The sequence below is a fragment of the Anastrepha obliqua genome, chromosome 4 (assembly GCF_027943255.1).
Source record: "Anastrepha obliqua isolate idAnaObli1 chromosome 4, idAnaObli1_1.0, whole genome shotgun sequence".
NCBI classification, from domain to species: Eukaryota; Metazoa; Arthropoda; class Insecta; order Diptera; family Tephritidae; genus Anastrepha; species Anastrepha obliqua.
In genome coordinates, this window is record NC_072895.1 from 102,108,417 (window position 1) to 102,123,427 (window position 15,011).

Below are 15,011 nucleotides of genomic sequence, written 5' to 3' on the forward strand. Positions count from 1 at the left end.
TCATGTTTCGAAATTTTCCTACACCTGAAAATCGATTAAGATAACATAGACATGATATATTCGATTACTAATTTTCTTGAATTGAGTCTTATTTTTCTTAAAATTTTGTCTCACACCATAAGTGTCCTGACTCACCACATCCCTACACTATCTAACCTTTGGGTACCGAGTCACACACAGCCCTAACCCCTAGAAACCACCCCTATCATACCGCGAGCAGGCTTTCCCACAAACTCCAAATTTACATACTATTAATCCATATATTTCAGGCCCTCAAACCCAAGAAAATTAGTAAGCGACTATATCATGTCTATGTTATCTTAATCGATTTTCAGGTGTAGGAAAATTTCGAAACATGAAAATTTCAAAATGCGATATCTCTGCGAAAAAAAATGATATTTGAGCAAACAAAACGCCATTTGAAAAAAGAAGGATTGTATTTAAAGATGCCATCCTTTAATTTTGGTGAAAGAAAACATCTGCAAGGCTACATAACCTCAAATATGGGCAAAAATGGTGTTTTTTGCACTTTTAGGTTAGGATATCTCGAAAACCAGAGCTGATAGAGCAATTCTGAGGCCAGATTTGGATTTAGCGCATCATAAACCTTTGGAAATATATAGTCTGGTTTCTGGGTCTGAATGTTGGTTAAATTTTGTCGGCCTGTGTAATCATGTACGCGCTTCGCTAATGTATTGGTTGCTCCGCTTAGCAGCTCAAAATCATACGACTAAATAAAGATAGCGGAAAAAACTTTTAGACAAAAATGTTCACAAAAGAATGCTCTATAAAAAAGCTCTGATGTATATTTTCCATAAAATCAATAAAAAAAAGTTATTACGCTTTAAAACAATGCATCCCTTAATTTTTCGCGTAATTTTGTTTATAACTTTTTTATTATTAATTTTACAATAAAACGTTTTGAATGAGAGTTGTAGATAATATTATTATCTACAAAAAAGTCTTTTACAAAATTTTCGTAACTTTCGAAATTCACGAGATAATCGCAAAAAACCAGTTGCACCCTTATTTCCAAGATGGCGGCCGCGGGACACAACCCCCGACCCCGAAAACTCAAATTTAAGTTCACAGTGATGGGTTTTACATAATAAAACCATAAACTCGCATACTCCTAAAATTACGAAGTTGGCTATTTTTTTCGTCTCTTTTGACTGGACTAATTAATTTATGCAAAAAACTCAGTTTTGGAAAATTTTGAGTTGTGACCCTTTTGTATTTAGGGTGCGATATGTATATATGTATATGTATAATCGACACTTACACCTTTTATTTGGTGTTTGGTCGAGCTCCTCTTCCAATTTGTGGTATGCGTCTTGAGTTTTTTCCACAAACGGAGCGCCCTACGACTCCCGATAGCGAACGTCAGATGGCTTTTTATGAGGAGCTTTTTCATGGCACAAATACACTCGGAGGTTTCACTATTGTCTGCTTAGGGATAACCACTTTGAAAAAAAAAAAAACATTTTCTGTCATCTGGTGTTTCATACCCGCAGTGGGCTAGATTAGTTATTGCCAGAAAATTTCAAACAAAAAATTGGTATAGATCTTTTATATGTACTTTGGTCGGAAATAGACCGGTTTGTTTTCGAAAATAGGTCGGTTATGCACAAATTCGTGTCACCCCAGTTAAAATATTTTTGATAAGTTAGTAAAAGGCGGTCCCAAGGATGTGTTTGGTTTGTGGTGGCCAGAATGGCATTTAGTGCGCATCGTTAAGTTAAAGGATGATTAAAAAAATACCTTCTCAAAGTAAAGGCGCAATGTAAGTAAAAACTTCACTATTCGTGATAGGGCAGGCTAGATTAGGTTTGGTTAGGTTAGGTTACGATGGTTGCCACACTCCATTAGAATGCAGAGGCGCGCACTTACGCCGGAAGGACTATTGTAATACCACTTGTTTGGGCACAATTCTCCATTTCTATGAGTAGTAATTCATGATAACTGACGACTGCATGTGTGGAAAGACCTTAAGAGATCTGCCTCTATGCCTGGCTAGACTTCTGGATATTCACCCCACTCACTCTAGGTTAGTCTCATTATTCGGTTTTTTTCCTGAGACAAAAACTCATATGTTGTTGGCAGAGGATCGGCGTTAGATTGCTGTCTGTCGAATGCTTCAAAATAATGAGGATCGAATTTTATTAAACAGCCGTGAGAAAGGAAACGAAACTCCGGCCTGCTTATTGCGTGACGTCCACAATATTAGTGCCGGGGTAAACCCTACAAGACCCAATATATCTTTGCGAATGGAGTAGGGGCAGCTGATAAGCTGGTGAAGGGGAATAATTCGAGATAAATATTAGAGTAGGTGCCCTATCAAGTGCACCTTGTTCTGCAAATACTGAAGCAGAGACCGATAGCTTGCTTTCGCTGCATTTGATACAGATCTCTATTTTTTGGGTAATGATGAGGTTGTGGTATTAAGTGACGTCTTCAGCGTTGGGCTCTCGCCTCCCTCGAAAGTTTGGTATGTAAATTGTGAAACTTAGAAACTGCTTTTTAATTTGCACATATATTTTAGAAATAAATTGATATTTTTTATCATAAGTATACTTTTAGGCGCACTCTTCTATATATTTCGTTATTTATATATTTTTGGCTACATACGAACAAGTCTCAGCAACAAACGAAATTATTGATATTAAATTTGAACACAACCAAAACTCTAACACAAGTTTAGTTGAATCTCTATGCTTGAAACTATTAAAAATACTGTACAAATTATACTGGTAAAGATTAACAATTTTAAATGCAAATGAAAACGAAGCTTTTTAAATGGATTTATTGCCGCTTAATTAAAGCAAATATAAAACTGATTTGGGCATGTGACTTAAAAAATAATTTCGGTACAGTGATGTAAAAAGCTGCTTTCTGGTTATAAAGAAGCCTTCTGAATTTTCAAAGGGTGGTTTAGTTTGAAATGCTTCCAATTCTTTAAATTTAAATTAGTTTTTTAATGTATGCTTTTTTTTTGGTTATGTTAATGCGTTCAATATGTAATGCCTATGCCGGTGAGTAGCCTCATCTGATGCATGGCCGGTCTCATATTGTGCATGCATATGAAATTTGCGCGTGGCGATACGAAATCTTAAATCGATTCAATTTTTATTACTTAGCAATAAGTTGCCATCGTTTTTAACGATGGACAATTTTTTTTGTTTACATTATTTTGTGGTTTAGTAGATTATTTACCTTTCACAGTTAGAGAATCGTGCGAGCCTCTATAAAAATCTCGTCTCAGGGTGTTGGAATTGCTCAACGTACCATAGGCTACAGAGTTTGCAGCGAACAATAGAAGCCAATGAGCATTATTAATACACAACGAAAAAAAAAGTAAATAAACATTTAATAAACAAATAAGGAAGAAAACGACACGTTTTTTTGTTTTTAGCGAAACAAATTAAAGCAATGATTAACGGTATTTGCTTGCATGCCTCGCATTCTGCTAATGGTTTTCAAAAGTAGGAAATCAAAAAAATACAATGAGAACACAACACAAAAATGTTTTGAGGGAAAAACGCACAAGTAATTGGAATAGCTATAAAAATTAGAAAAAAGTACTAACAAAACACGCTTTCGTTGAAATAAAGTCGATTGATAAAAATATTGGTGTGGAAAACATCACAGTTGCTAAATATTTACAAGTTCTCCAAATTTCAAAATAACTTTAGTGCAATTTATATTTTTTGATAATATAAAATATTTTTAAAGTATTTAAGAAAAAGAATTTTTAAGTGCATTTTTGCAAATTAAAAGTTTTTGAAGTACTTCCCCAAAGAAAAAAATCGATTTTAAATATTTAAAAATTTCAATTTCAAAATATTTGCTAATCCGGTGATATTTTTAAAGTTGACTTAATTTTTTCAGCGTTCAAAAAAAAAATTAAAAATTCCTTTTCAATCAAGGCACAAGGCACGAGGTAGTATCAGTGGAGCAGCTGATTTCATTTTTTTTCTATTTATTTGGACTCTATTTTTTTCTGGTCTCTATTGTTAAATTTTGTTTAATTGTTCTAAACTGTATATTTTTGTTCAAAGATTTTGACATTTTAGGGGCTTAAAGCAAAAACAAAATATACTACTCATGTTGGTTTCGCTCTACCTGTTCAATTTGCCTTGATTTTTAACTCAACGTTCATTCCAAAGCGCATTCATTAAAGGGGGTGGCACTAGACTAACAACAATGATTTGTCGTTTGATTGTCACGCTGATGTATTGGCAAAGTAGAAAACAAAGAATGAATTCGCCTCGTTTCATTCTGTGCTGACAGGGACATGGACACAGCGAAAAAAAAACAGCTGGCTTACTGCTACCTTTAATAAAATCGTCTTAGAATGAACCACTAATAGAACTACCTTTAATAGATTCGCCTTAGAATGAACGAAGGCGAATCTAAGGAAGGTAGCAGTAGGTCAGCTAATTTTTTTGTTTTTCCTTTCGTCGTATACATTAGGATATCAGGAAAAAATTGAGTTACAAAACGTATTACTCACATTCCAATTTGTAATTTACAAATTTAAATTTTGTATGGAATTTAAATTTAAAATGTTATTATGAACATTTTAAAATAATTTCAGCACAACAAATAAATTGTTTTTTTTTTTTGTTTTGAATGTTTTCTCAAATTAGTCATTTCTTTTTACATGTCACATTTTCTACTTTGACGTGACATTCTAAGGTACAAAATGTTGTTGTTGGCCTAGTGCCACCACCTTTAATTAATTCGCCTTGGTTCACTCGAATTATTTGTGAAGTTTAAAATATTTCAAACAAAAAAAAAAAAAAAAACGAACATCATTCGATTTCAATACAATGCTCATTCCAAGGCGGACTTATTACAGGCCAAAATGATTTGTTTTTTTTTTTACATCTGTGTATTTATTTTGCCATTTGTGTACATTGGTAATTTAAAGTTGGTGTAAAGTGAAATATTGCAAAAAAAAGAGACTTGAAAAGTGTGTATTTGACTTGAAAAAAGCTAAGCGGGATAAAGAACCCATTTTGGCGTTCCTGGTGGGGAACCGCAACGTAAAGTGTGGACAAGAGTGTGATGGAATTAAAAAAGCAAAAAAAAAATGCACGTGAGTTTTTATTATATGCGGATGCCATCACCCGTAATAAATGCGCCTTGGCTATTTATATATATTTTTTCAATTTTACAAAATTCAAAAATTTTATTTTAACTGGCCAAATTTCAATCTTGTGCAATGAAAGTCGGCTCTGTCACTTCTGCAGCAGCCCCATAAATTGAAAGCGAATATTTTACGGTTTTACAACAACAACGTTATTTTTTTAATTACTATTATAAATATATGTACATATATATATATTATTCCGAGTTAAAAAAATTAAAAATTCAATTTCAATATTTTCTTCTACAGCGTTGCTTTTACTATTTCCAAAGTTGGCTTTATTTTTTTGGAGTTTAACAATTTAAAAAAATATATTTTCTACTAATTGCTCATATCAAGGCGCATTGTGCCTTGCTCCGTACAGTACTCGCTCGCGCATATTATTTCTAAGTCAACTAAATTTTTTCACCAGTTCGAAAAATTCAAAAATTTGAAAATCCAATATCGATTTTTTTCTCAATATATCTGTCGCATATATCGCACCATTTCAAAAGCCATTCTGTTTTCCTCTGCGCTATTATGCAATGCATTTCAAATTGTGCGAAAAAAATAAATGCTTGTGTGACTTGTGTATGTGTTTGTGTGCATGTTTGAACCACAACTGTAAAGCAGCTTTTGTGCACAGTTTAAAGTAAAAAAAGTACAACATTCAAAAGTAGATCGAACAGCAAGAAGAATGTAAGGCATGTCAGAAAGTTTTGAAATTGTATCGAGCAATACAAATACATTTACAAAACGTAACAAGCAAACTTTACAAGAGAATAATAACAACAATGTAATTCGCTAACAAGCACAATATGCACTTGTATCTCCGGCGCTTGAGTTTCCATTGTCTCACCTGTTAGATTGGTACTAGAACCTTTTTTACTACGACTAGAAATACTCGATGCCTCACTCAAGTCCACTGAACCATCATCGACGTGTATGGTCTTGGGACGTGGTCGGGTAATGCGTGTCTGTCGGAGACGCGGCGTAGGTGTATTTTGTGTTGTTTGTTTCATCGTTAGCTCAGAACGATCGAGCGTTTTACCCTAATGCAATACAAGTCAATATTTATTAATAAAAACAAACACATGAATAGAATATTTTAAGATGCATATACCTCTCGCTCGGCTTCCTCGATGGCCTTTTTCAGGCGATGTTGCTCTAGAATAGCCGCCCTTCGCGCCATTTGCTCTTCCTTTTTGCGCGCTTTCTCCTCCTCCTTTTCGCGCTCCAGTTCACGTTTGCGTGCTGACTCGATTTCTTTGCGCGCCTTCGCTTCTTCTTGCTGTTGACGACGTTGCAACGATTGCAACATAATTTTCTCTTTGCGTCGCTCCATTTCATCAATGGATTCCTAGCGGAAGCAAAATGTATTTTTGAATCAATAAAAAAAAAAATAGACACAGCAATTAAGATAGAAGTGAAAGTTAGATATAAAACTAGAGGAAGAAACAGTTGAGCACTCCTTTGCAATTGCCCAGGCTTAGCTGAAATCAGAGCATGTTTTCTCGGTAAATATTTTTTCAATTCTCTTACGGAACTGTCTGGCTTGGGGATGGGACCAATCCTGCGCTTCATAAGAACCACAAAATGGTGCCACGAAGAAAAATAAATGAGTTCTCGTGTCGCACAATGGTATCACAACGGACCTGTTAGGTCTAAGTGAGTTGGTCGACCGATTACCGCCTTAACCTAATCTAACCTAGATAAAAAATTTCCTCAAAACGTTCCCAAATAAATGGGTCTACAAATGTTTCTTCAAGCTAAGATAACGATTTCATCCGCATGCTTCTAGCTGACTAAAATCTAAGCTAAGGTGATACACATCACTTTGAGTACGGCTTTTTTAAATCTTTAGCTAAATAATAGTATTTCTCACTTTAGACTTAGAAAGGCTCAATTGAACCTAGCATTTGACATGGCTCTTTCAGCGAAGCTTTTGCGAAATCTTCACCATGTAAGGAAAGGCAGCGGGGCTTCTCCACAGTAGAAAGTGGTTTGAAAATTAGTAGTCAGCTGCTACATACATATGCAGTTCCTTTCCCCGCCGTTTTGCGATTGTCATTCCCGCGCATTATTTATAAATCTTTGTGTATTATACTAGTAGTTTAACATTAATAATCATTACATTTTTTCCTACACCAACTTTCAACGACACTTACGCGATCCAAGCTGCTCACATCGGTACCAATCACCAACGCCTTCGCCTGGCTGCTACTGCTGCTGCCGATAACACCAGCGGCATTCGTATTCAGTTGACTACGTGTGGGTGAGGACGACAGTGCCGCCGCCGCCGCCGATGTATTGAATTGGTGCACCGGTGAGCGTGGGTGTGTAGGCGCTTTTTGGCTATTGAGGTCATCATGGCGTATCTGTATTGGTGCATCTGTGTATTTGTTATATGTAGCCGTATTAATCTCACTCATTTTGTTGCCATTCTTAATCACATCCATGTTGTTGCCACCAAATTGCCGTGTGCCGCTATGCATTGTACCGCCGTTATAGGTCGGGTTGTTGTCTTCGCTAATGCTATGCGACCGATGGAGTGGCTCCATTTTGGTGACCTGATGGTCAGTGCTATCCATGCTTTTTTCTTTCTTCGGCGAACGTTTCACGCGCAAGGGCGGCTTAGGGCGCTTGGGCTGGTTGTCATCGAAGGATATGTAAAAGCCTTTTTCGGTTTTCGCATCACGCGGATCCTAGTGGGCGCATAGAGAGAAATAAAGTTAATAATACTCACATAGCGCGTGCAGACACACACATATATACTTGGCATTGTAGCTACCTGAAAACTATGGGCATTTACAGCGGGTCTGGACGGTGAAGGTATGCGGTATGTCAGATTACCACTGGTTATGTGCAGCTTTTGTGGCAGCACCTCGTTACCACCGTCGTAGCTGCCATCACTACCATGTTGATGGTAATGCTGTTGCTGTTGTTGTTGCATTTGAAGCTGATGCTGCTGGTGTGCATAGTCGGCTATGCGCGTATTCTGCATAGATTCGATAATATTACGTTCCAGCTCCTCAACATCATCCTCATCGCCAATAAAGCAGATACTCTGAGGCGCCATCATATCATCGGACAACTGTTGACCGCCCGAAGAGTTGGAGGAAGACGCCGTTGTCGTGGCCGCCTGTTTCGTTGACATTGGCATATTGGTTACAGAATGCTGGCGCTGTAAAAGGCCACCACCACCGCCACCATCGTTGTTGTGTTGCATATGCTGCGGTGAGGAGCGGAAGAGATGTTGAAATTCACCGCCACCATCATTTTGATGCAACACAAATCCCTCGCGTCCACTATTATTCTGCATTTGATTCGATTTTTTCCAAGTGTAGTTGCCATCCATGGGCAAACAAGAACGTTGTTTCTGTTGCTGCCAAGCATTCACATCCACCAAAGGTGCTTGCGGTTGCTGGTACTGCTGCTGCTGTTGTTGCTGTTGCTCGTATACTGATTGGTTCCAGGTGCGTCGATGCGGTTGCGCTGGTTGTGGTGACATTTCATGTGGATACATCGGATTCGGTTGTGGTGAACTTGGATCACGTCCATAGTCATCGTACATACTGGCGCGATTCATATATTGTGGAGGTGTTTGATTGTGATGTGGCGCATATTGAGGCGGGCCTGGCGGACCACCGTAGACGTGGTTGTTGTAAGGAACCATATTATCACCATACACTTTTTGGGGCTGCATGTAATGTTGTTGCTGCTGCTGCATCATTTGCGGCATCTGTTGTTGCTGCTGAGGCACATATTGGCCATGTTCGTTGATGTATTGCATTGGCATCGATGGCATTTGTTGTTGGTAGGGATCACGACTGGGCGGACGCGAATTGTAGAGATTGGCATGCGGATTGAATGAGGAATGTGCTAGATGTGGTGTTGAACCGAAATTGTGCTGCTGCATTGGCATTTGATTAAAATTCTCGCTGAGATGTTGTTGTGACCCATAAGGTGGCTAGGGAGGCGGAAGAGTGGGAAATTATATTAATAATTAAGAATAGAAGCGACTTTAAAATACATTCAATTAAATTTGCAACGCTGCACATTGAAGTTTGAAGCGATTAGGGAATTTTGCTATTTACACATAAACTTGTGCGACTTGGGAAGGACTTTTTAAAGACCTACAAAAGTTTGATTAAGGGGCATCATTAAGTATTATTTTCTGTTTTTTATTAGAAGCGTTAAAATCACATTTTTGTCGAAAATTTTTTCATGCATTTTCAATTTTTTTTGTGAGTTAGAATTGAACTCATACACCTCTGTTCAAAATAATAGGACCTCAACGAATAAGCTACTTTCAACAATTTCTTATATTTAATTTTTGCTTTTGTGTGTTTTTATCAAAGTTTAGTGCATTGTACAACAAAAGCTATTGGGTTGTTCCGAAAGTAATTTCGTTTTTTCCCGACAGAGGATTTATTTGTATATTTTGACATTATATGTTTTGACAGCTAATATAGCAAGGCTTGTGTGTAATTAAGTTCAATTGATTTTACGCAGTAGTTTTTGGTCGGTGCCCTTTTAAATATGGAGAGCAATAAGCAGCATTTTCGTCATATTTTACTTTTTTACTATAGAAAAGGTAAGAATGCTGTTCAAGCCAGAAAGAAATTAACCGATGTGTATGGAGAAGATGTGTTGACAATACGCCAGTGCCAGAACTGGTTTGCAACATTTCGATCTGGCAATTTTGATGTCGAAGATGCACCACGTTGTGGAAGGCCGGTTGAAGCTGATAAAGACGCGATAAAGGTATTGGTTGATGCAAACCGGCGCATAACAACACATGAGATCGGTGAGAGGTTAAATTTATCGAATTCAACTGTTTATGACCACCTGAAAGGCCTGGGTTTAACCTCGAAGCTCGATATATCCACAAAAAAAAACGAAATTACTTTCCGAACAACCCAATATTTAACTCGAATCTCCAAATTTTGTAAAAGATTTACAAAAATTTAACAAATTTGAAAAATATACATACAAATGTCCAACTTTTTATTGAGAATTTTCAGAAAAAAAAAAACAAAGGTAGGCAGTTTAAAGTCCATTCAATATTAGTATGCCAAAGTGCAAGTTTCAAGTGGCTCACAAGTTTTGCTGCCTTATGACACTTTTTTTTTCGCTGAGATGTTGAGCGTTTTCTTCCATATCAAAGACTTCCGAACATGTGGTTCATATGAAAGAAATTTCTCAACATTAATATAATTTGTGAGAGACTTTAAACTTACACTTTATTATAATAAAATTTTATTGGTTATAAAACTGCATTTATTGGCTATAAAACTTTTATAAAGATTGCGATTAAAAAGTTGAAAATTATGATGACCATTTTTTTAAGGGGTTAGGGGTAGTCAAAATTAAAAAAAAATTGAATTTTTGTTTTTTGCATTTTCTTAAAGTTTAATATCTTAAAAATTATGTGTGAAAATTTGAAGTGAATCCGACAAATACTTTTCGAGTTATTCAACACTTAAGGGCGCTCGGGCAAAAACAAACAAAAACAAAAACTTTAAACGCGTTTTTCTCAAAATTATGTTTTTTGAATTGGTGATCACTGTACTTAAAAACCGCTTGGTAGATTTGAATAAAATTCACACTGTTTTTGAAAGTCATAAGAAACTCGTGCTTCATTGAATGATTTTTTTTTCAAAATTTCGATTTTTTTTTAACAATTGTCGGTTTTTTTCTCGAAAATTTGAAAAATATTTCGTGAGGCCGCCCTATTGTTAATTTTGAAAAATAAAAAAAGCCTCGATCAGACACAAGATTATCTATTGATAAAACTAATTTCTCTTGTCCGATTGTTTTTGATGAATCTCCAAGGACTTGTGATGATCACCGCAAGGGACTTCTGGAGAAACGGGCTCCACACAAACAGCGATAACTTTTACAATTATTATTATTTTTTTTTTTTTTTTGGCATTTTACTAAAGTCAAGTTGAAACATGATGTATTAATGCTATGGTTTTATATTTGTGAAATGAAGCAATTGACTAGAAAAAAAATTATTGAAATCATCATTTTTTCGGGCCTCTGACTACCCCTAACCCCTTAAATATATTAAATATTTGTGAATTTTTTACAAAGTTTAGAGGTTTTAGTTGTATGGTTTTAGTTGTAAAGTATACTATACGTTTATAAAAATATTAAAACAATTATATACAAAAAAAAAAACAAAATTAAAAAAAAATTGTTAAAACTTGGTACTACGTCGCGCTCCTATTTTTTTGAACGCATGTGCATTCGAACAATTCTTCAATTCGAACAACTCTTTATTAGATTGTGCCAAAATGTGGTAAGCTTCAAAAATTCAATTTAAAAACATTATTTACCATTGTTACAAGTGGGGCTGTGCGACTAATTGATTACTCAAAACTTATTTAATCATGATTCCAATTACTCCATTACTCATCTCGTAAATTAATTTTCATTTTTGATTAATAGGGAAGTACATTTACATACGAGAAAAAAATGACTGGCGCACTTTGTTGTGAATTCGGCCAAAATCGCGTAAGCGTTTATCACGCCAATCCAGAAGAAGAAGAATTTACAGGAGTAATTGGTATATAGATTACTCAAAAATCAATTTATTAGAATAATAGAATTTTTGGCTAAACGCATCTTTGCATAGAACGCTTAATCACAAAATTTACATGTAAAAAAAATTCCCTATATATTTTATATTATTCTATTATATTTCAGCCATTTGCTGCGCCCTAGTCTTCGTTGATTATGAAAAAGTTTTTGATCGACTCAAACACGAATACATACGGTGTGCCTTACAACGAAAAGGGGTTCCTGACAATATTGTCGCCTTCGAGTGCGAAACTTTTATAATAGAATCTTTTCGGATGCCATCCAAACCGACGCTGGCGTAAGACAGGGCTGCATTCTCTCGCTGCTTCTTTTTCTCGTTGTCATCGATGAGATACTAACTCCATCAATCGACAATGCAGGAAAAAGAGGAAGGCTATGGCAACCGATTTCAATGTGGAACATCTCGAAGACCTAGATTTTGCTGATGGCATCGTTCTATTCTCTCAAAGCAAGTTGAATGATCTCGTAAAACACTCTAGTGCCGCTGGACTTAAAATCAATGCAAAGAAAACCAAACATTTGGCAGTACACACGAACGATATCGGAGGGGAAAATATTGATAATGTAAACGCTTTTCAAAACCTTGGAAGCCAATTCATTGCGGAAAGCGGATGCAAAAAGGATGTATCTACAAGACTGCAAAAAGCAAAAGGTGTATTTGCAAATCTTCGTCCGGTGTAGCAGTCCAAGCAAATGCATATTACAACAAAAATTCGGAATTTCAACTCAATGTTAAATCAGTTCTGCTCTACGCCTGTGAAACATGGTGTCTGTCTAGGGAAATTGTACAGAAGCTTCAAGTGTTCGTGAACCGCTACTTGAGACGCATTCTACGTATCTGAATTGCATCGACGATGCCATAAAAAACCAATCACAACTGAAATACGAGAGCGTAAATGGAGATGTCTTGGTCAGACCCTACGAAAAGGTGACACTGAAGTCAGCAGACAAGCGCTGGACTGAAACTCCCAAGGACAGCGCAGAAGAGCCAGTCCTAGGGGCTCTTGGCGACGCTGCATCGAAGAGGAATACAGAGCCGTGGACAAAACAATGACCTGGCAGCAAGTGAAAAATATATCCGGGAATCGCACCGGGAAAAGGGGAAATATTTTACTTTGGCCCTATGCTCTGCAACAGAGATGAAGAAATGATGATGGTAATAATGATTTGCTGCACCGTCGACACTTTCCGCTCATTCCCGCTCCGCTATCTAATCAAAATTGTATTTTACTTTATGATAATTTTTTTATGCTTGCTTTTTAAATGCTTCAATCTTTTATTTTTTTTTCAATTCATTTCATTTTATTTTTTAATTTATTTTTTTGAATAGTCACTTTTCTAATTATTCAAGTAAGAATATAAACCGAACCAAATCCCGGTGGGCGAATTTCGAATTGCCATTGGCTGATATACGCCGCAACGATTTGCCCATTAAAATTCTGTTTTGTTGTTTAGAACATGACAGCATTGAAGATGAAGTGCATTAAGAGAAGATGCAGAATCTACAAATAATAAACATTTTCAAAAGAACGATATTCCAACTGAGTCTTTTTTAAGGGCTTACATATGCCCAGAATTTTGAAAAAATCGTTTTTTTTCGATATTTCGAAAGTATAGTATCTTAAAAATATACTGTGAATTTTTCATGCGCAAATTCCCTATATTATAGCTTCTACAACCCATCAACTAGGTAGAGAGCGATCCGCGCGCTCCTGTGCCTCAAGCATTAAACTCGTTTTTCTCGAAACTACTTTTTCCGGCACGGTCTGCTTGATCACTCATACAGTTTTTGATATTTTTTGAGGCGGTTTTTTCAATATTTGAAAGTGTTTCTTCTATAGTCTGTCGGGGCGGATTTTTGATATTTTTATTGAATAAATCTTATAAGCATAATTAAAGTGTGACATAAACGCATAATTTTTTGTAAAAAGCCGTAAATTGCAACATTTTTCGAAATTCAAAAATTCGGCTCTACAGACTATAACTACAACTTTATTTTACAAGAATTTTTTTACTTTTTACAGAACCATCAACATTTCAAGGAGAAATGAAGCAAACCGCAGCTTTTTTTCATTGTACTTTGAGTCACGTGATTTTTTATATACTAATTTTTGTAAAGAAAAACTAAAATAAATATTTTTATAAAGTTTAAGTACGAATAAAGAATGTATCAAATTTTTTATATTTATTTCTATTGTTATCGCTCCTAAAACAGTTTTTCTTTTAACGCATTTTTAGCGCTGATGGACGTATGTAAGCCCTTAAGAGCTAAGCAATTCAAATGTTTTCAATTTGATGCTGTTGTTGTAGCAACTTAAATGTTCTTCATAAATGTTTATGGAATGTTGCTCGAGTGGCAGGCGGATAAAAATCCGGATCGTTGCGGTAACGTAGAACCGACAGCATCAAAAATTTTCTTCAAAACAAAAAAAGCATTTTGGACACCTGAGAACGAAACAGCTGCAATATACAAACAGACAAGCAATGGAGCGCGTAAAATTCACGATAAGGATTTCCATCAAAATAATTTTTTTTAGTTATTCAAAAACAAAATTGGATGATTAATTTTACGCCATCTCGTATTTCTCAACTTACTTGAATAATCGAATAAATGCGCAGCTTCAATTACAATAAAAATTTACCTCAACTATAAACTTCCCGAATGCGACATTCAAATTAGAATCGTTTCAATGAAAAACTGAAGTTTTATATAATTTTTCTTTCATAGACCAAGATTGACTAAATATTTCGGGAGAACTGTTAAGCCTACGATTTATATCCGAGGCAGGTTAGGTTGAAATGGCTGCACAGAGAGAGAGAGAGAGAGAGAGAGAGCACACTTGGGCGCAAATCAAATTCGCCCCTTGTGATACCAATGCAAAGAAAATAAGAAGGAAAGGAAACTAATAGGAAGGAAGCAAGGAGGAGGATTCTGACGCAGAACTATTACTACAAAAGCATTTCTTAATAGTTTATAAGCACCACTACTCTATGCTATTACAATAATTCATTGAAATTTTCCCACACTTCCTGCACACTTTCCAAATTTGCAATCATTCACTCTGATTTTTTTGTTCTTGTTTGTTTGCTACCTGATTCAACATGTTGGCCATATGCTGTGCGTGCATCAATTGTTGCGCTTGCAATTGTTGTGCTTGTATTTGGTTTTGTTGGACTGTTAGCTTTTGAATATCCTGTTGTATATCCTGCAAATTCATATTCATAATAGCCAGACTTTGCTGCATTAGAAAGTACAACAACGAAACAC

General features: G+C 35.9%; 1 protein-coding gene across 24 annotated transcripts in view; it reads right to left on the reverse strand.

Annotated features, from left to right (window-relative positions):
- Positions 1–15,011, reverse strand: part of LOC129246215 (patronin) — a 51,155-nt gene that overhangs the window by 20,626 nt on the left and 15,518 nt on the right. For 16 of the 24 annotated variants that reach the window (XM_054884832.1, XM_054884829.1, XM_054884830.1 and 13 more), the window contains 6 exons: positions 14,836–14,982; positions 7,923–9,101; positions 7,300–7,836; positions 6,255–6,491; positions 5,991–6,183; positions 3,214–3,291 (listed from right to left, as the gene is read on the reverse strand). In XM_054884832.1, coding sequence (XP_054740807.1) covers positions 3,214–3,291; positions 5,991–6,183; positions 6,255–6,491; positions 7,300–7,836; positions 7,923–9,101; positions 14,836–14,982 — 2,371 coding nt within the window. The remainder of the gene's footprint in view (positions 1–3,213; positions 3,292–5,990; positions 6,184–6,254; positions 6,492–7,299; positions 7,837–7,922; positions 9,102–14,835; positions 14,983–15,011) is intronic. The other 8 variants (XM_054884850.1, XM_054884846.1, XM_054884838.1 and 5 more) reach the window with 4 other exon arrangements.